The 21,433-nt window shown below is 48.4% G+C and overlaps 1 protein-coding gene across 6 annotated transcripts in view; it reads left to right on the forward strand.

The window, feature by feature from the left end:
• The window catches only part of DNMBP (dynamin binding protein), a 119,043-nt gene that overhangs the window by 80,954 nt on the left and 16,656 nt on the right, over positions 1–21,433 (forward strand). For 5 of the 6 annotated variants that reach the window (XM_051824072.3, XM_051824073.3, XM_002718639.6 and 2 more), the window contains 3 exons: positions 17,072–17,262; positions 18,107–18,206; positions 21,107–21,254. In XM_051824072.3, the coding sequence (XP_051680032.3) occupies positions 17,072–17,262; positions 18,107–18,206; positions 21,107–21,254 (439 nt within the window). Of the gene's footprint in view, positions 1–12,739; positions 12,856–17,071; positions 17,263–18,106; positions 18,207–21,106; positions 21,255–21,433 lie in introns of those variants that run through there. The other variant, XM_070057419.2, reaches the window with a different exon arrangement.

Here is a 21,433-nt window from a genome sequence, read left to right on the forward strand (position 1 = left end):
AAGAAAGGTTATTCGGGTAGCAAGGGCACTGGGGTACGTGAGGGAGCTGGTGCCTGAAGTCCTTACCCAGAGTAGCTGGAGCGAGGACTGCTTGGCAGACCCGATTCCTCTGGGAGCCTGGATGCATAACTGGCTCTCAGAGGCACACAGCGTTCTCACGGGAGCTTTTCTTAACTCTCGTTCTGTCGGCTCTCTCTGATGTCAGATATCTCTCCATGTTTCAGTGTTCTTCTCCGTCTTGTGGGGGAGGCAAGTTCATTATCCGAGAAGATGACCTCCCTAGCATGCTCCTTGCTGTCTCTCCTTCCTCTTTAGTCGTTGGTGGGGAAGGCTCAGCCTGTAGATTGTTCATCCCTTGACCTTCAGTCCCTTGACATTAAGGGAATGAATGTGGAAAATCCTGTGAATTCAGGTTATTTCTGTTCTGCATGGTTCTTTGTTACATGTTAGGTGTTCAGATCACTTCATCTCACTGGGCTTTAAGTTATCCGTAAAATGGGAATATTAGGAAGAGATTATCTCCCGCTGTTGTTGTCTTCACTTTGTAGTTCTCTGGAGTGAACTTTCTTTATTTGTGCCGGGCTGTTTTTTGACCGCTGGGCTCAGTGTTGTGTGCTGTCCTCATGCCCGACAGTCCTTGTTCTGGTCGTCCGTCCGTTGGGGAGGATAAGGGTGAGAGTCAGGGAGCAGGAAGGGGCTGGGAAAACCCATCTCACGCCCCTTCCTCCTAAGGGGCAGGTTTCTCACGGAGATTCTTCAGAACAGGGGCTGCTCACATTGGTGCTGGGGGCCGTCCCAGCCTGAAAGGCCCCTGCTGCGAGCCCGGAGCCCGCAGTGGCACCCAGTGGTCATCCAGCAGAGCCCAGTTGAGCGCTGATCTCCAGGATACCATTTTGGCTCTGCACTTGCACTCACAAGATAAGAGTGAAACCAAACCCAGCTTTATTTGGGAGGCTGAAGTGTTCAGCTGTTTTTTTCCCTAGGTGCCTTTTCTCTGAAACCATGAGGATTAAGTGACTTTTAAATTCCTTCCAGTCTTGTTTTTCAGCTTCCCTTCCCCCACACCTGTTCTCCAGTGAACTTTGTTTCCTATCTTCAGTTCCTTATTGTATTAAGCCTCCTACCTGGAATCCAAGTGTGTTTATTCTGTTTGGCTTAACAGCAGCCAGGCCCTTCTCCCTGGGGTGTTGTAACCTGCCTGTGCCCTGTGATCTCTGCACCCAGCTCAGGTCCACCCAGTAACATTTTCACTTTACAACTGTCTTTGTTTATATTTGTGGTCTCAACGGTTGCATTGAAAGTAGATTTGCATTAGGTTAGTTGGCACCCCTTTAATGCTCGTTATTTCCTCCCTGACCTGTATTAAATCTTAGTCTTTACTAGAAATCTTTCTGTTTCTCTGACATCTCTTTTAGCCACCACACAATAAGGGTACGAGCCACTGTCCTGGCTGAACGCCACGGTAACATGTAATTCCAGAAAAGACACGAGTGTTGGAGTTGGCTGTCTTGAGTTACAATCTCAGCTCTCCCATGTACCAGTGATGTCACTTTAGAAAATGACTTAACCTCTCTGAACTTTGGATTCCCTGTTGGAAAATGAAGATGGTGGTATATGTTGCATAGTGAGAAAGTATAAATAAAACACTGAATCACATGTCTGTGACATTGTAGGTGATCACTAATAGCCATTACTTTGTGTTTTTTACTCTCAACCCCCCCCCCCTTCCCCTGTTGTGCCACCAAGCTGTAACTCCGTGATGCCCCATCCCCCATGCAGACTGCTGTCCACTGCTCCCTGTTCAAGGTCTGCCCCTGGACCTCCCAGGACCTTGAGCTAATTATCTGAGTGGCCCACCTCATTCCTTTCTCCCTGCCCCCTCTCCTGCTCTTCCTCTTCCTCCAGCCAACAAACAAAACCCTGATGGTGGCTTCTCCCCTGCCTGTCACCCAGGCTGGAAACCAAGCCTTTCTCCTAGGCTGTCTCCCCTTCAGATCTTATCAGGTCGATCTCCTCTGGAGGCTGCCATCTTGGGTTTTATGAGGGCAGGTCTGTTATGGTTTTGCCCTTAGTCCTAGGGTGTAGCCCCACTCCCCAGAGATGGCTCCTGCTCCTGAGGTGTGGCTCTTCTGAGGTTTCATAGAAAACTGGAAATGTTGACTGAACCTGCTAACTTAGAGGGCCTCAGATTGCAAAGGCGTCTTCCAGCAGCAGACAGAGCTCAGCGTGTGGTGGACCCCTGGGAGGCTTGACACGGGCATGTGCAGGTCAAGGTTTTGAGGGGAGTTTCTGCACAAGTTTTTGGGGCTCTCCTCTCTGTGGCATCTTCTTCCCCAGGACATCCTCCCCAATATCTAGTCCCCTTAGAGCCCCGGACTCAAACCTTCGGCTCCATAGCCCCGTAAGATTGCCCCTTTGTGGGCTGCCGCCTTTTGCCTTATTCACCTGCACGCCAAAGGACAGGGATTGGTTGCCCTGGGGGGAAATTGGATAAATATGGACCCTATCTAGTTTGGTTCTTTTGTTTTGGGTCATATCCTCTCCAGTTTCTGCCTGGTTTTGATTGCTTCCCAATACCTGAATATAGTTACTTGTCGCTCCCCCTCTTCGTGGAGGAACGACACAGGACCCTGCGCTGTTCTTTTGTCTGCTCGGCCCTCCCCGGGTTTGCTGCTGGTTCTTCCCGGGTTGGCTACTATCCCTTCCACCTCCGTGGAAGGGCAGTTCCCCCTGGCCACATTCCCCACTTCCGCAGGGGAGCGGCACACCGCCGGCCGGCTCTCTCGGGGGCTGCACAGGTGTTCGCCTTAGATGTTCCCCTTAGATGTTCCTGGTGCATGCCGTCTCTCTCCTCCTTTATAGTCCTCCTCCACCAATCCTAACTCGGCTGCCCACACGCCGAGTACGCTGCTCTCCAATCAAGAGCAAGTCCTACAGTTTATTGGCTGAACTGGAGGCAGCTGTGTAGAAGCTGTTTTCTTCTCTCCCAGCGCCATATTGTGGGAGAGCAGATGCATAGAATAAGTCTTAATTCCAGTAACTCAGTCTAGTCCGAGCTGCTCCCCACAGTTACTGTTTTAAGATCTTGTCCAGTTTGTAGTTATCAGCAAGGAGGTTACTACAGTATAAGCTGTTCTGCGGTCACAAGACCAAGAGTTGGCACCAAGGTTTTGCATTTGCTAATAACGAATCACTGTGGTGGGAAGGTGCACAAAATAGACATATCTTTTCATTTCATTTTCCCACAAACTTTTTGTTAAAGGGAGAGATAATCCTGCCTGCCAGAAAGAAGTCTCTCGCTGTCTACTTTGCAACAGTGATTTATTTATTTACTTGGGAGGCATAGTTACAGAGAAAGAAAAAGAGACATAGAAGTGACAGAGAGAGAGGTCTTCATCTGCTGGTTCACTTTGGATCTGGGCCGATCCAAAGCCAGCATCCAGGAGCTTCTTCCGGGTCTCCAACATGGGTGCAGGGGCCCAAGCAATTGGGCCATCTTTTGATGCTTTCTCAGGCACATTAGCAGGGAGCTGGATTGGAAGTGGAGCAGCCGGAACTCAAACCGGAGCCCATATGGGATGACAGTGCTGCAGACAGATGCTTAACCTACTACACCACAGCACTGGTCCCCACAGACTTTTTGAAGTACTCTCAAATGTACTGAGTTATAATGCAGAGTATGGGTTACAGTTAAAAGAAAAAAAGTTTAAATCCAACCCCTTTGTCTTACAAATGAAGACAGAGCTCAGAGAAGTTGAAATGTGCGTACAGGGTAACTCACCCAAGCGTTAGGTCAGGAATAGAATCTGAATCTCTTGTTGCCAGACCAGTGCTTTTGCTGAATCGCCACACTTGAAGCCAGAAGCGCAGCCAGAGGTGCATTCCACATAAATGAACCAAGAAGAGCAGAACATGTTGTGTTAGGGAAGTCAGACGGGAGCGGCAAAACGAGGGAGACGACCACGGTGCACACAGCAGAGATGCAGCAGGGCATAGGAGCCAGGAGGGAGCTTGCATTTGCTGCAGCAGAGGCGCAGAGCAGGCGTCTGGAGAGAAGGGATATAGAGCAGTTCCTTACGCGTTCCGATGGTGATTGCAGTGGAGCCGCAGAATCCGAGGCTCTTCTGTGTTGTTTTTCTCCCAGGAAAAGCAAAGTCCGCTCGGGTCTGAAGGCACATCCGATAGTGTTACTGTCAGCTCAGAGTTTTCAGGACTCTGATATTCAAGGTTTCCTTTCCTTGCAAGCGTGTGGACGTGGTGTCTCAGTGGCCATGGTCTGTGTTCAAGCTTACTATCATTATACCAGTGCGTAGGTCCCATAACCCCTTTCCTTGCATCTCAGCAGGTGTCTCTCAGCTAGTGGTCCATGCTTGCTTGGTACTACGCCAAGCACTGGGGTCTACAAAGAAGGCTACTCCTTCTCCCTGCATGTGCAAGGTGATGAGACTAATGTAAAAGATGAGCAATTAAGTATGGAAGTATACAGCGTAGGCAGTAGGTGCTATGAACAATCAGAAGGGAGAAAATCAGTTTTTATTTGAATTATGAGAAGAATGTTCAGGAAGATATTCGAACTTAGCTGAAACTTAAAGGAATAATGGGGGCGAGGTGGGGGGTGCTTTCCTGTTTGGGGGACCTGTGTGAGCAAAGATAGAGTTGTGGTGGCACAGAGGAGTGTGGAAGGAGGCGAGGAGCACAGTTTTGGCGGGAGAATGAGAGCACTGAAATCTTAGAAACCAGATGGGAGTTCGGAGAAGTCAGAGCTGGACCTGGGCGTGGTGGGTCACCCGCTGCATGGAAGCACGGGAACTGTGAGCAGCTGAGTTTCCTGAGAAAAGGAGCAGGCGTCTGAGAACGGAGCTGGGGAGTTGGCCACTGTTATGGGGCAGGAGGAGGAAGACAGGCCCAGAGCGTTTGAGGAGGGCGAGAGAGCGAGCGAGCGAGAGAGGGTTCAGAGTGGCCAACGCTTTGGATTCGGGCGTAGACATCAAGGATAATGCCATTGGATTTGTTGAGGAGGCTGGCTGTTGACTGAGTGAGAACACAATTACTTGCAAAGGACTTAGGAGGAAAGCTGGGGATGAGGTCACAGGACAGACACAGGAACCACTGTCGGTACCTTTTGTGCAAAGTGGGAGAGAGTTGACATAGGCGAAGGGAGCACACAGCTGAACCACACTTCCACGAGCTTACTTATTTAAAACAGGATTTCAGTGGTTGAAGATAAATAGGTGAGTAGGAGGCAAGAGGTAATAAATTCAGGGCCATATTTCTTCCACATTGGGAGCTACTTGAAGCTTTTGAGACAACAAGGCATTCCTCTGCTGAGATTAGAATGCTCCAGTCTGGCCAACTCTCATCCAACCCAAGGACCTTGCTTCTTGGGGTCAGGGGTTGTACTCTTTTCCCTTTTTTCTTCTTGACTTATTTTTGCATGGTGTTCCACCCACACTGAGGAACACTGGTCAGGGCTTTCCCAGGTCCCTGTAAAAGCAAGAAGTATCAAAGGAAGGGGAGATGCTGAGGGGGGATTGGCCAGGACGATGTGGTCTTCTGGGGCTCTTCCTCCAGGCCTGAGGAGATCTAGGGGTTCAGTGGAGGAGAGATGAATTATGGCAGATGATTTGCAGTGTCATGGCGTGTCCCTGTGGGAACTCGGAAACTTGACACACCCACCCTGGTACCTCAGGGTTTTACAAGCTGGTGGTTACTGAGAAACCAGGAAGTGCCCATGGCTGTGCAAAAACGTCAGGCAGTCAGACCAGAGAGGTGTGGCAATGCTGGCAGTAACCCCGGGGGAAGAGACATCTTTAGGTTCCACAGTAGTCCGGTATAGCAAGACACCCCGTCTTCTAATCACAAACTGAGAGGAAACAGATCAGTAAAATGCATTGCATTTCATTGAATCCAAAACGCTGTATGGTTTTATGCACCATGGGAAGGAAGATTGCTAATTAAACTAAGATATGCTCTTAATTTCAGAGATGTTAGGATATGAGGGAGAAATGTGCATTTTAGCATCTGTTGAAATGTGGGGATGTTTTGGATTACCACTGACCTACAGCAATACTTAGTCAAAAAATACTGTGGCACTCCTCTGGCTCCTTCCTTGGCGAGCTGTGGACAGGATAGTCGGGTTCCTCTGTTCTCCAGCCCCTACCTGTCTCCCTTAGATGGAAATCCTGATTTAGTCCAGTGCATTGGTCTAAAATTCTAAGTAGATGTGGCAGCTAAGCAGTTAAGGCAGACAAAATTTAGAATTATTTAATGATTCTTTAAAAATTTTTATGTAGTGTCTCCTATCACATGCTAATTGCTGCCGTTTAACAAATGCCGGTCATAGTGCTAACTACAGATTAGGGATACACTAGGTATATGGGCCAGATCTTTTGACTTCAAGCTCCATGATGACAGAGTTTCCAGAATCTAATGTGATACTTGGCAATATAACAGATGCTCAGTAACTATTTGTTGTCAAGCAGAATATTCTATTTTGGGGACCAGAATGTGTGTATCAAAAGGTAAATAGCAGGGCCAGCATTGTGACACAGCAGGTTGAACCTCTTCTTGTGATGTCAGCATCCTATATTGGAGCAACAGTCTGAGTCCCAGCTGCTCTACTTCCAATCCACCTCCCTGCTAATGCACGCAGGAAAACAGTGGGAGATGACCCAAGTATTTGGATCCTTGCCACCCATGTGGGAGACCAGAATAGAGTTCCTGGCTCCTGGCTTTGGCCTGGCTCAGCCCCAGTGGTTGCAGCCATCTGGGGAATGAACCAGCAGATAGATGATCTCTCTCCCTCCCTCCCTCTCTGTCACTCCACCTCTCAAATAAATAAAATAATTTCTTAAAAAAATGTAAATAGCAAGGGTTGTTTTGTGTTGCCAGTCAAGAAGTGAAGTTTAAAGTAAGAGAGTAATCCAAGGACCAGAGAAGCCAGATCTTGAAAAAGATAGTAAGTGGGCAGCAAGGGTGGGAAGGCACAGAGACGGTGGGGCTTGTCACGTTCAAGGAATGACAAGGAAGCAGAGCTTTAAACTGTGCTGTTTCAGGTTTCAGAAGAGCAGCAAGTGCATGGCTCTCTGGACTTATGGAGAGGAAATGACGAACTGTCACCAGTCCAGAGGGGCCTCACCTGTTAACTAAGTGATGCTCCCTGTGGAACCAGTTAGCAGCTAATAACTCATACCAAACTGAGTGGAGAAAGTGAAGTCAAAGGTTGGGATGTTAGAACTGGAAGTTAACAAAGGGGTGCACTTTGTTAAATACTCATGAAAACAGTGACATTAGCAGAGAGCTGGATTGGAAGCAGAGTAGCTGGGACTCAGAATTGTTGCTCCAGCATGAGATGCTGGTGTCACACGAAGTGGCTTAACCTGCTGGGCCACAATGCTGGCCTCGATATTTATCTTTTGATACACACATTCTGGTCCCCAGACTAGAATGTTCAAGATCACACAGGTACGAAGGAGGCAGGGTGAGAGCTCAGGTCTTTTGCTTTATTCTTTTATAAAACCTTGTTTATCTGGGAAGCAGAGAGAGAGAGAGAGAGAGACAGATAGAGCTCCTATCTGCTGATTCACTCCGCCCATTCCTACGATGATTAGGGTGGACCAGGCCCAAGCCAGGATCCAGGTCTGTGTGGGTGGCAGGGACCCAACTACTTGAACTACCTGCTGCCTCCCAGGATGCATATAAGCAGAAAGCTAGAACTGGAACAGAGCTGGAACTTGATCCCAGGCTTGCCACATGGGGTGTGGACATCTCAATGGTATCTTAACCACTAGGCCACATGCCCCAGAAATCAGAGCCAGGAAATGAAGTCACATTCACCTACATCCTAGGTTTTATAAAATTTTACCATCAAAATAATTGGGTCTCACTTGGAAATACAAGTAAGAGGTTTTTGTTGTTGTTGTTTTTAAGATAGACTTATTTATTTGTTTGAAAAGCACAGTGACGGGAGAGACAGAGAAACAGAATCTTTTCTGCTGGTTCACTCCCCACATGCTCACAGCAGCTAAGGCTGGGCTAGGCTGCAGACAGAAGCCTGGAACTCCATCCAGGTCTCCCATGTGGGTGGCAAAACCACTTGAGCCATCACCGTCTGCCTTCCCAGGCTCATTAGTAGGATACTGGATTGGAAGTGGAATAGTGGGGAATTGAACCTGCACTCTGATATAGGATGTGGACTTCAAAAGCAGCGGCTTAATCTATTGAGCCACAAGCCTACCCAAGAGGATTTCAGCAACGGAAGAAAAACAGCAGGAAAAAATAGTTTTTATAAAATAATTATAAATAAATTATTAATGATAGACACTTGGGAATATCCTTATTTTGAGAGAGTAGGTCTACTTATTTAAATATAACCAAAACACTACTTCAGTTAATTTTGTTTTGTATTCTTGTTTTGTTTCATAGATTGATCTCTTGCTTATTTATCTAGATTCATTCATTCACATGCATGTAACTTTATTTTTTTTTTTTTTTTTTTTTTTTTTTTTTGTGACAGGCAGAGTGGACAGTGAGAGAGAGAGACAGAGAGAGAAAGGTCTTCCTTTTGCCGCTGGTTCACCCTCCAATGGCCGCCACTGCAGCCGGCGCACCGCGCTGATCCTGGCAGGAGCCAGGAGCCAGGTGCTTTTTCCTGGTCTCCCATGGGGTGCAGGGCCCAAGCACCTGGGCCATCCTCCACTGCACTCCCTGGCCATAGCAGAGAGCTGGCCTGGAAGAGGGGCAACCGGGACAGAATCCGGTGCCCCAACCGGGACTAGAACCCGGTGTGCCGGCGCCGCAAGGTGGAGGATTAGCCTATTGAGCCACGGCGCCGGCCCTGTAACTTTATTTTTTAAAAAAGATTTATTTATTTGGAAGTCAGAGTTACACAGAGAGAGGAGAGGCAGAGAGTGAGTCTTCCATTCGCTGGTCCACTACTCAGCTGGCCACAACGACTGGAGCTGCGCTGTTCTGAAGCCAGGAGCTTCTTCCATGTCTCCATGCGAGTGCAGGGGCCCAAGGACTTGGGCCATCTTCTACTGCTTTCCCAGGCCATAGCAGAGAGCTGGATAGGAAGTGGAGCAGCCAGGACTCGAACCAGTGCCCATATGGGATGCTGGCACTGCACGCAGCAGCTTTACCCACCACGCCACAGTGCCACCTCCATGCATGTAACTTTAAAGACCATCTAGTATAATCCCATTTGTTTTACTGCTGCTAAAGTCCAAGAAGGTGAAATGTCTCGCTTGTGACTCAAAAGCAGCTTTGAGGGGAGACTTTGACCATCCTGTGCCCTGTATTTATTTGAAAGGCAGAGTTACAGAGAGAAGAAAGAAAGAGGGAGAGATAGGTCTTTTGTCTGCTGGTTCTCTCCCCAAGTAGCTGCAACAGCTTGGGCTGGACCAGGCTGAAGCCAGGAACCAGGACCATCTTCTGGGTCTCCCACGTGGGTGCAGGGGCCCAAGCACTTGGACCATCTTCTACTGCTTTTCCAAGCTATTAGCAGAGAGCTGGATCAGAGTGGAACAGCCTGAACTCGAACTGGTGCCCATATGGGCTGCTGGCATTGTAGGCAGCGGCTTAAACAGTTATGGCACAAAGCTGGGCCCTAATTAAAACTTAAAATAAGATTCTAATGCAGATCATCTCCTGCAGTGGAAAGCGGACAGTTCTAGAGAATCCATAAAATGTTATGAGCGAGGGTGACCGGAGCCTGAGAGGGGAAAGGGCCAGCTGACGGGACAGAGTTACCAGGTGAGAGGAGTAAGTTCTGGTGTTATCTGAACAGTAGGGTGACTGTAGTTAACAATTTATGGTTGAGGGGCCGGTGCAAGGCTGGCATCCCATGTCAGAGTGCCAGTTTGAGTCCAGGCTGCTCCACTTGGGATCCAGCTTCCTGCTAATGCATCTGGAAAGGCAGTAGGTGATGATCCAAGTGCTTGGGCCCTGCCGCCACGTGGGAGACCAGGACAGAGCTCCTGGCTCCTGGCTTTGGCCTGGCCCAGTCCCAGTGTTTGCAGCCATTTGGGCAGTGAACCAGTGGGCGGAAGATATCTCTCTGTCTCTTCTCTCTCTTTACTTCACCTTTAGAATAATTTTTTTTAATTATTATATATTTCAGAATAGCTAAAGCAAGGATTTTGAATGTTTCCAACACAAAGAAGCAATGTTTGAGGTGATGGGCTGTCTGATTTGATCATTATGCCTTTGTCACTCATCCCACACATATGAAGTTGTTATGTGTCAATGAAAACATTTTTAAATGTGATGAGAGCAAGTGGAAAGAATAAAAAGTGAACCACCTACCATAAACTGAAGTAAAATCTGGTTTTCTAGAGCAGGATGGAAAAACAGCCAGAGTTTTGAAACTTCCCATAGTACTTTTGTTAGGAAGTGGTCGAGCTCACCTTGCCCAGAGCACACCTGGACAGGGAGATGGGGGAGGCGCTGGCCGCTGGGTTTTCTTTTCTCTTATTAAAGGTGTGTTTATTTGGAAGGCAGAGTGACAGAAAGGGGAAAGGGACAGAAATCTTCCATCCACTGGTCACTCCCCAAATGGCCACAGCTGGGCCATGCAGAAGCCAGGAGCCTGGAACTCTAACCAAGTCTCCCATGTGAGTGTTGGGCCCAAACAGGCCGTATTCCACTGCTTTTCCCAGGCAGTTAGCAGGGAGCTGGATCGGCGATGGAGAAACCAGGACACAAACTCTTGCTCATATGGGATGCCGGCATTGCTATACCACAGCACTACAGCCCCTAGTTCCATTTTATCACCAAACTTTGAAGCCCCCTCTAGGTTTGGGCACTTGAGTTTTCTGACCCCTAGATGGGAACCTGGGAAAGAAAGCAGGGTGGGAAGCTTAGCAGTCGGTCTCCTGGGTGGAATCCCTCCCACTGGGATTTTACTCCAGGCCACTTGCAGGAGGAGCAGGTGGCCCTGAGCCAAGGGAGATTTTTCAGTTGCCCTTTAAATCTTAGCCATTCACTCTCGGTGTTTGTGATCCAGGAGTCTGCAGCATGGCAGGAAAGCGGGTGCCCCAGCACGAGGAGCTGGATAAACCTTCCCAGCAGACTTGAGGAGGTGCTAGGGGAGGAGTGGGGGCAGGGAGGGCTGGCCAAATCCTGTGGGAATCTGGAAAACCAGGATTTATGGCTCCTCCAGGCCAGTCTGGAGAGAAGATGGGCAAATTTACAAAAACACCGCCTCCTCTCAGGGCCTGCTGTGCAAAACTGGCTTCCAGATCGGTCGCCTCCCAGGAAGTTGTGTTTCTGCCTCCCCTTCCTTCTTCCCTTCCTTTTCTTTCTTTTTTTATGCAAATAATTTTAACAGTAGTTTGTTACTGGTTTTTTTCCCCCCATCATTTTAAAGGGATTAGGTCGTGAAGGAAGCCGCAGATCATTAAAAAGTGAAGAGAGTTTGAAATGGATTATAGGGTAACTAAGAGCAGACTGTTAGAATATCCTTATTTTGTAGTGTGTAGTTTTCCACTTTATTATTCTTTGTCATATAAATACTACACACTCACCATAGAAATATTAGAGAATAAGTAAAAAGAAAGGGGGAGAAAAACACTATTTCTATCACCTTCTACACTTTTTCCTTTTAAAATACATGCATTTTGGGGTGGATGTTGGGTACCTGCAAACGATATAGAAGTACCTTGGTTTGAGTCCTGGCTCTGCACCCAGTTCTAGCTCCGCACTAATGTGTACCCTGAGAAGCAGCAGGTTCTGGCTCAAGTACTTGGATCCCTGCTACCACATGGGAGACCTGGATTGAATTCTGGATTCCTGGCTTTGTCCTGCTATTGTAGGCATTTGGAGATTGGATTAGCAGATAGGAATCTGTGTGTGTGTGTGTGTGTGTGTGTGTGTCCATCCCTGCCTTTTAAATAAAATGAAAATAAATGAATAATTGTTTTATTTAAGTTGCTACTTGGGACATCCCCATAGTGAATCAGATTGCCTGCCTTTGAATCCCAGCTCTGCCACCAATGCCAGCATCCCACTAATGTGCACCCTGGGAGGCAGCAGGTGATGGCTCACCCTACCCCAAATCCCAGCTCCTTCCTTGCAAACTCTAATGAGGTGGTTTCATTCCCTTTCCAGTCCTTTCTGCACACTGCCGTAGCACTTGCGTGCATGGGAACATTTATGGCTGTTAGTAGGCTTTCTTTTCTGTCATGTTCCCTCTCTTTCCCTTCATTTTCTTACAAAAATGATTCATTGTTGCACAACTTTCTTTTCCTCAGATTCCTTTAAAATGCAAATATTCGCACATTGTGAGCAGGATTCCCAGGCCCAGTGAGGGTCTGATCTGCCATGTTGTGATGACTTTCATGGCAGGAACCTGGGTCTTTTGGCAAAGCCTCTGGCAAAGGGAGAGCTGCACCTGGCCAGGGAGAGGGACAGCGGGAAGAGGCCTGGCGCAGACTGAGCAGGCGGGTGCTGCCACTTTGTGGATTGGCCATGGCAGTTCTTCCCTGAAAAGGGCATCTTCCCCCACCCCACCCCCCAAAAACAACAGCGGCAGCAGCAACAACGAAGCTTAGCAGGCGGACAGATAGAGACCGCTGTGGGTGTTAGGACAAGGGAAGGAAAACAGGCGGAGAGGAGGGTGTGCGCCTCTCAGTCCAGCACGCGAGGATTCCAGCTCCATCCTTTGGAACCAGCTCAGCGGCGATAGCCTGGGTGACTCGGGGCAATTCATATGCAAATAGGGGAAGCCTGGGGGAAATACCGACCCTATTCAAAGGATTTTGGGGGTTGTGGAGCATTCCAGAGCTCTGGGAAGCTAATGCCCTGCATGCTGACCCTCAGACCCGCACGTCTGCCCGCTGCAAACTGGGGCTGCAGGTACATCCGGGGCTGTGGGGTGGCGGGGAGGGGGGGCAGAGCGGGCAGTCTCTGGGTCCCTGCCCTGGGGTGGCTCAGGACCTAATCGATAGTCTGGAGAGCAGGAACTCGAGACCCCGCCAAAACATCACCGAGGCAGCAGGGCACAGCTTTGCCCTTCAGCTCTGCTCTGGAGTTGCAGGGACGTGGGGGCGGGGGTAACTGACTCTCTTCCATAGAACTTTGGGAAATGTGCCTGGTGATAATGCACTAGTACCTGAAGCCAGATACTTTTTATTGGACTTAATGATTGAAAACTCTCTAAGTATTAATTAATATGTGGAACCCAAAGGTCAACTGCAGCTTCCAAAACTCCAGGGGTTTTGTTAAAATCGCATATACCTGGGTCCCACCTAGATTTGCTGAATCGGAATCTCAGAGGTGGTGTGCCCTGGACACACACCCCACAGCGGTTTCTCATCACACCTAAGCCTTTGGTTCTCAAAGGCTCCCCAACAGTTCATAAATCCCATCTGCAAAAAAAGAGCAGGCTGACAGCTTAAAATGAGTTTTACCATTTCTTTCTCCCTAACGTAAACAAAAGATCATATTGAGATTCTTGGCGTAGGCTGCTGGCTTTGGATTGATAAGTGCGTGCTTACTAGTACTTCGTGCCTTCCTCGGCTATAATTAATAGAACTTGATTCCCAGGAGAGAGTGGTTTCCAGGGAACTTTTAAGATTTGGAGTAGATTTGATGGTGCGGAATTAAGTACATGGGATTTGTGTTTATACGTGGGTTGTAATTCGAGAGCTACCAATTTACTCGGTGTATAACCTCAAACAAGTTAGGCAGCCTCTCAAAGCCTAGGTTTTCTTATCTGTTAATTATGAGTGGTAATACCTGCTTCAAAGTTGCGGTGCATTAAATGAGTTCAGGTATGTAATCTGCAAAGTATGTGGCTTTTGGTGGGAATTCAATAGTTTTTTTTTTTCAACTTACCACCAATGAGACCATATCGCGACTGAGACTATTGCTTTGCAGTCACAAAGGAAATTAAAAACAGTGCCGCCATGAAAAATAAATTTTACATGGGTCACACTTGCCACGTAACAACATTTTGGTCAGTTATGGACTGCATTTTATGGTAGTGGCCCCATGTACCCCCCAGTAGTCTCATGAGATCATAGCACCTAGTGATGGCCCAGCCATCGTAGTTTGTGGAAACAGGAGCGTGGAACTGCAGGACTTGGCCATCCTTACACAGCACACGAATGTAATTTAGAGTCAGAATTCAGCGCCGTGATGAAATGAGAGTTATGCTTGACATTTCGCCATTCATTCTAGCAAAAAAGAGTTCAAGAAAGATATTTTTCCATTATAACTCCCTAAATTTTATTTGGAATAATTATAAATTTACAGAAAATTGCAATAGTTCAAAAAACTTCCTTGAATTCACCGGTGTTTAAATTTTGATGTTTTCATTTTCATTCTCTCCCTCTTCCACCATGTGTGAGTATAGGTTTTCTTCCCCTGAACCATCAGAGAGTATATTGCAGGTATCATGCCCCTTAGTTAGTGCCAGTGTGTATTTTATATGAGCATGGATGTTCTCTTGCCTAAGCACGGTTGTTTGCCAGTTCAGGAAATTCAAAGTTGTGTTTATCATGTATAAGAGTTGCAGTATAGATTCGTTTTGCCCCTTTTTTCTTTTTTTTTTCTTTCTTTTTTTTTTTTTTTGAAAGATTTATTTTGTTCAGTTGAAAGGCAGAGTTAGAGAGTGTGGGAGGGAGGGAGGGAGGGAGGGAGATCTTCCATCCACTTGGTTCACTCCCCAGATGGCTGCAACCGCTGGAGCCAGGAGCCAGGAGCTTCTAGGTCTCTCACGTGGGTACAGGGTCCCAAGCACTTGGGCCGTTCTCCACTGTTTTGCCAGGCACATTAGCAGGGAGCTACATTGGAAGTGGAGCACCTGGAACATATGGGATGCTGGCACTGCAGGTGGCAGCTTTACCCACTACACCACAAGCCAGCCCCTGCCCTTTGTTGTTTGTTTTGACAGGCAGAGTGGACAGTGAGAGAGAGAGAGACAGAGAGAAAGGTCTTCCTTTGCCGTTGGTTCACCTTCCAATGGCTGCCACGGCCGGCGCGCCGTGCCTATCCGAAGGCAGGAGCCAGGTGCTTATCCTGGTCTCCCATGGGGTGCAGGGCCCAGGTTCTTGGGCCATCCTCCACTGCACTCCCTGGCCACAGCAGAGAGCTGGCCTGGAAGAGGGGCAACCGGGACAGAATCCAGCGCCCCGACTGGGACTAGAACCCTGTGTGCCGTCACTGCAAGGCGGAGGATTAGCCTACTGAGCCATTTCAGGCTTGTGCATACCTTATCCACGCATTCCGGGCCTGGAATTGCCCACCTCTCCAAAGAATCCCACTTCCTTTTACTGAAAAGGGTTTTTGTAAACATTAAAATTCCTAAATTCTTAGGGTGAGAACAGTGGGAACAATTTTGGAGCATGAGATCCGCTCTGAAAGCCTGCCTCTCCATAAACAGTTTGGAAACTTGGAGCTTTTGCTTCTTAGATCTGGGTAAACATATTCTAACCCGACTCAGGGTTACTAGTGTATGTACTTAGTAGATTTGTGATTGTTTAAGTGGATCTTAAGGAATTTGAAAGACACTAAGCAGATTGTGCACTGCTGAATGTTTCCTGTGTAACGTTCATTTTAAGTGAGCTAATGCTGTCTCATCTTTAGAACTCTCTCATCCTTTGTGTCTAAGTAACAGGTAATTACAGAAGCTAATGATACAAGGTGTACATTTCTTTTCATTTCTAGAGTTATGCACTCTAATTGTATAGATGTTTTAATTGCAAATATCATTAGAGAACTTCATGTTTACATTTTGTAGCTATCTTTGAGTACCTTCTAATGACGGAAGCTGCTGTGACTCCTGATGGATGTTTTGGCAGGCAGAATCTGTTTTTCTCATCTTTAACTACTCGAGGGAGCAGCACAAAGCTCAAGTCCAGGGGAAGTGGAACTAAAAGATGCTGCGCCTCTTCCGAGGACTTCCTGGAGGCCCCCTTTGATCCACTGGGAAGGGCTGAGAAGTGAGAGGCCCTGGAGGCCCCCCCACCCCGGCCTCAGATGGATCTTTCCCAATCTTTGCCTGCCCCTCGGTGAGCCTGCCACCACGGTCCTCTTTTTGAGGTGGCGATGGTTTAATTTCCAGCTCGGCCTGTCTGCTGCTGCGGTCTTGCGACAGGTTTTCCGTCTGCTGAAGTGGAAGCAGCTGTTGATCAGGAGCACCCCTCCAACCTCTTCCTAGAGGAGCCCACACACACCGCGGTATCCTCCCAAAGTGGCCAGCTGCTCCTTTGTAGGACAAGTCTTTTTCGTTTGTATTTTTTTTTTAAATTTATTTAATTATTTTAGTCAGAGTTACACACACACACACACACATCTTCCATCTGCTGGTTCATGCCCCTGGATGACTGCAACAGCTGGGGCTAGGCCAGGCCAAAGCCAGGAGCTCCACTGGGGTCTCCCACATGGGTGTCAGGGACCCACGCTCTTGGGCCATCTTCTGTTGCTTTCCCAGTCCATCAGCAAGGAGCTGGATCAATGTGGAGCAGCCAAGACTTGAACCAGGGCCCACGTGGGATGCTGGCATTGCAGGCGGTTACCTCACCCCCTGAGCCACGGTGCTGGCCCCACGTAGGGCAATTTTTTTTTTTTTTTTAATTGGAGAAATAGAGTTAGAGAGGAGAGACAAAGAGAAAGGTCTTCCATCTGCTGATTCATTCCCCAGATGGCCGCAATGGCCGGAGCTGCACCAATCCAAAGCCAGGATCCAGGAGCTTCTTGCAGGTCTCCCATGTGCGTGCAGGGGCCCAAGCACTTGGGCCATCTTCTACTGCTTTCCCAGGCTATAAGCAGAGAGCTGGATTGGAAGAGGAGCAGCTGAGACTCGAACTGGGCCCATTTTGGATGCCAGTGCCACAGGTGGAGGCTTAACTTTGTACACCACAGCAGCGGCCCCAGGATAATTCTTGAAATGGTTCTGCACAGACGGCTCTGAGCGCCTGGTCTGTCTAGAACTGACCGTGCAATTGGATTTCCTGGTGACTGACAGTAGTCAGGCCTCTGGTTCTTGAGCGGTGTGTTCTTTTCAGTTCAGACTGTGAGAGTCCCCCTTGGACAGCAGAGCTCTGAGCACTTCTCTCTCCTTCTCCAGAAATGACACTGCTCTCCTCCCAGTCTTCGCTGGTGGCCCCTGCTGCGTCTGTGTCCACTGAAAACCCAGAGCAGCGGATGCTGGAGAAGCGAGCCAAGGTGGTGGAAGAACTTCTTCAGACAGAACGAGACTACATTCGGGATCTGGAAATGTGTATCGAGCACATCATGGTACCCCTGCAGCAGGCCCAGGTGGGAGCTCTGGGAGAGTTAGCTTGACCTTGAGAGTGGTCCCCGAGCCCGAAGCACGGAGAAGCGGGAGCTTTCACCCCAGAGAATTACCGTGTTTGCAGTAGAGGTTCCGGCAGCTTTTGCTGCTGCTCTCAATGCAAGGGCACAACGTACTGGCGTGTTGTCCCTGAAGCCTCCGGCATCCTGTCACTTGGCAGGTCCGCTCTTAACCTGCCATGCTGACCACACTGCCTCCCAGGACATTTCCTGTTTCTGTGGCTCCTCAGAGCAGTTCCAGGGAGCCTGAATCCTGGTTGCGCTGGGGAGGGTATATGTCTGTAGCGAAGTCTGGTGTGATAGGTTACCTGCTGTAACAGCTGCCCACACAGTTTATCCCAGGGACACTTTGTGTTAGTACTGGCGTGGATGTTGTGGGTAGTTAAGAAAAAGGGAACGGTGTCCCGAGGATTTCCAGTCCTCGTTTCTTGTTGCTTGGTCCCTGGGCTTGGCCTGGGGTTGCACTCTTAGGGCATTCACACCCAAACACTTCAACAGGAAGTGGGCCGGGCCAGCAGAGTTTGGATGCCAGGTGAGAATTTGTGTCCCAGTATAATTTTTGACCATGTTGGTCCCATAGTCACCTTACTGAGGTGGCAGAGGAAGGAGCAGAGGGTAGATGGATTGAAGCTGAAGGGTGACACTAAAGATAATGCTGCATGTTTTTACTCCGGAAACTTCATGAAAGTGAATGAAGAAAGCGACCTTGAGTAGCTTTTGTATAATTCTTAAAGGAATGTCCCTAATGTGAGTGATATGTTACTGATTTCATCTCCACTCATCTGCGTGTTTTGTTTCCCTTTCTCAGGCACCGAACATTGATTTTGAGGGACTTTTTGGAAATATGCAGATGGTGATCAAAGTCTCAAAGCGATTGCTGGCTGCTCTGGAAATCAGCGATGCTGTAGGTACGCGCTCCCGCCTGAGCTCCCTGGCAGTAGGGCACAGGCCTTTCTGATACTGAGTAGTTGTATTAGGAAGAAGACGCCTCACTTACTCAGTTCAGAGGTTATTTTACCCCTGCTTCTCCTTTTAGCTCATCCTGCTTCCACGTGAAGTTGTAGATGTCATACGGTGCAATGTTTTTCAAACTGGTAGTAGCAGACCCCTAGTGGGTCATAGATTGTACCTAGTATATATTTTTCATTAAAACATAAAAGAAAATATCAAATTGTACCATAACTAGCAACTACTCTTTCCATTTTATGTGTATGTATAATGAGTTATGATTTAAACCTATTTATGTGGGTCATTATCAAAAATGTTTGGAAAACATTCATCTAGGTTTTTTTATTTTTTTTTAAAGATTTATTTATTTATTTGGAAGGCAGAGCCACATAGACAAAGGGAAAGATAGACATCTTCCATCCACTAGTTTGCCACAAATAACAAGGGCTGGGCTAGGCCAAAGCCAGGAGCCAGAAATTACATCTGGGTCTCCCACGTAGGCTGCAGGGGCCTGAGCACTTGAGGAATCTTCCACTGTTTTCCAGCCCACACAGCAGGGAACTAGAATGGAAGCCCAGCAGCTAGGGCTTGAACCAGTGCTCATGGGACGCCAGCATCACAGGTGGTAGTTTAACCCGCTGAACCACAGTGTGCAGCCTCCACCCCGTCTAGTTCTTAGAAACAAGGGAATTTATTAGTTATCTATTGCTGTGTAATCACTCGCCCTGAAACTTAGCAGCTGAAAATAAACATCCCACAGTTTCTGTGAGTCAGGAACCTGTAAGTGGCTTAGCTGGAGGTCAGGCCCTGTGTGAGGCTGCAGTCTGGCTCTTGGCCGTCATCTGAGGCTCAGAGATCCGCTTCCAGGAAAGCTCACTCAACTCCTCAGGGCTCGTTTCCTTCCATTTGAGGCTCTCTTCTTGACATGGCTGAGTCATGAGCCACCCAGAGGAGTGATCCAGGTAAGGGAGGAAGCCTGAGACAGGAGTCACAGTATCGTTTATGATTCCATCTCAGAAATGACCTATCATCACTTCCACCGGCCTGGTGCAGTGCGGGAGGGGATGTCCTAGGCTTTGCTGTTTCATTGCAGTCATAGTTACAAGATGGCACCACGGCTCCAGCCATCCCGCCACACACCTGACAGCATCCAGCACGAGGAAGAAGCAACCCTCTGTTGCTTTAAGTCTGCATGTGCCTTCCAGAGCTCCCCCATCCTGCTTCTCCTTATTTTTCATTGGCAGAATCGAGTCACCTGTGTACATCTAAACTGATCACTAGAAGGGGGCATGGGGTCCTGGTGTTGGCTTAGACCGGGCTCTGTATCTGACTTAGCTAGAAGAGAAGGAGCTAGGAACAAAATTAGGGCTCTGTCCCTGGAAGGAAGGGGAATGGACTGTGGATGTTAACGGGTGGTGCAGGGTTGTTAATGTTTCCTGAGTGCTTGTGGTACATCACACACCCTCTCACGTATGTCAGACTGGATCTCAGCGGTTCCCTACAACAACCCTGTGAGGTCTAGTTACTCTTAATCTTCAAAAAAAAAAAATTATTTATTTGATAGGCAGAGTTATACAGAGGGAGAGAAAGCTTCCATCCTCTGGTTCCTTCCCCAAATGGCCACAATATATGGGGCTGCGCCAGGCCAGATGAGGAGCCTGAAACTCCATCTGGGTCTCCCACATGGGTGGCAGGGGGACACGGACTTGGGCCCCCTTTGCTGCTTTCCCAGGCCCATTAGTAGGGAGCTGGATTGAACTGGCGCCCAGATGGGTCGTCAGCATTGCAGGCTGCAGCCCCACCTGCTGCACCACAAAGTCGCCCCCACTCCTCTCTTACAGAAGAGGAAATGGGCTGAGGGGAAGTGATTTGACCAACGGCAGGTAGTCAATGGGGATGGTCTTCAGACTCAGGTCCTTCTGTCGTTCTGCCTCGGGCCTCAAAGTCTTAGCACCTGTGAGTTTGTCACATTAGGGAGCTATCGAGAACTTGAAATTTCACCACCACTCAAGCAGAAGCCACCAATGTCACCAGATTCTTATGTCGGTCACCATCCTCAGCAACCAGACTCACTGCTTCACCTTGTTATTTAGGGCCTCACAAAGAAGTGCATATCACACGTGGGGTGGGTTGGTTTGTTTGTTTTTAAAGATTTATTTATTTATTTGAAAATCAGATACACTGAGAGAGGAGAGGCGGGGTGGGGGGGTGGTCTTCTATCCACTGGTTCACTCTCCAAATGGCTACAACAGCCAGAGCTGCGCTGATCCAAAGCCAGGAGCCCAAGGACTTGGGCCATCTTCTGCTTTCCCAGGCCATAGCAGAGAGCTAGATCAGAACTGGAGCAGCCAGGTCTCGAACCAGCGTCCATGAGGGATGCCGGCACTGCAGGCCAGGGCGTTAACCCGCTGCACCACAGCGCCGGCCCCTTGTTTATTTTACATGATAGTTATTTTAAAATAATGTTTCATTTGTAGTCCTATGTATTGAATTTATGCACAAAGTTAGAAACTACTGCCATGGAAAGATTTCTCCACCCGTGTGGAGATTTTCTTGAAGATGAGAGCAAGGAGATGCTTCCAGGCTTCTGACCACATTCCCCGCCTGGGGAGTGCCGACAGCTGCCTCGCTCCACCTGCCTGGAAAGGGACTGGAGGCTGTGTCTCCAGGACAAACTGTGCATGTGTGCTGAAAAGTAAACACGTGGATACGGGGCTTCTTAACAGCTTTAAAAATAATGGATTTAGGTCATGTCATGGAAGTTTCTTGATAATTTGGTCGTCTTATCATTTCTTATGTATGATTTAATGATACTGCAGTTTTGCTCAGAGCCCTCTCTCTGTGTGTGTATGTTCCAAAGGGCCTGTGTTCCTTGACCAGCGGGATGACCTTGAGGGGACCTACAAGGTCTACTGCCAGAACCACGATGAGGCCATCTCTCTGCTGGAGGTCTACGAGAAGGACGAGAAGATCCAGAAGCATCTTCAGGATGCCTTGGCGGACCTGAAGTAGGATCCTGACCACTTCCCATCTGTCACTGACCCCTGCGCTCCCTCCCAGAAGTCACTCCCTTGTAGTTGGACTTTTATGACATCTGCCTGTCCTGTTTTGAACTTAAATGATATATTACTATAGATCCTGCCGTGTAGCTGCCTTTCTCCTGTTTTAAGTGGCTTCCTGCTTAAAC

The sequence above is a fragment of the Oryctolagus cuniculus genome, chromosome 15 (genome assembly GCF_051225735.1).
Source record: "Oryctolagus cuniculus isolate XC-2025 breed Fujian yellow rabbit chromosome 15, ASM5122573v1, whole genome shotgun sequence".
Classification (NCBI taxonomy): Eukaryota; Metazoa; Chordata; class Mammalia; order Lagomorpha; family Leporidae; genus Oryctolagus; species Oryctolagus cuniculus.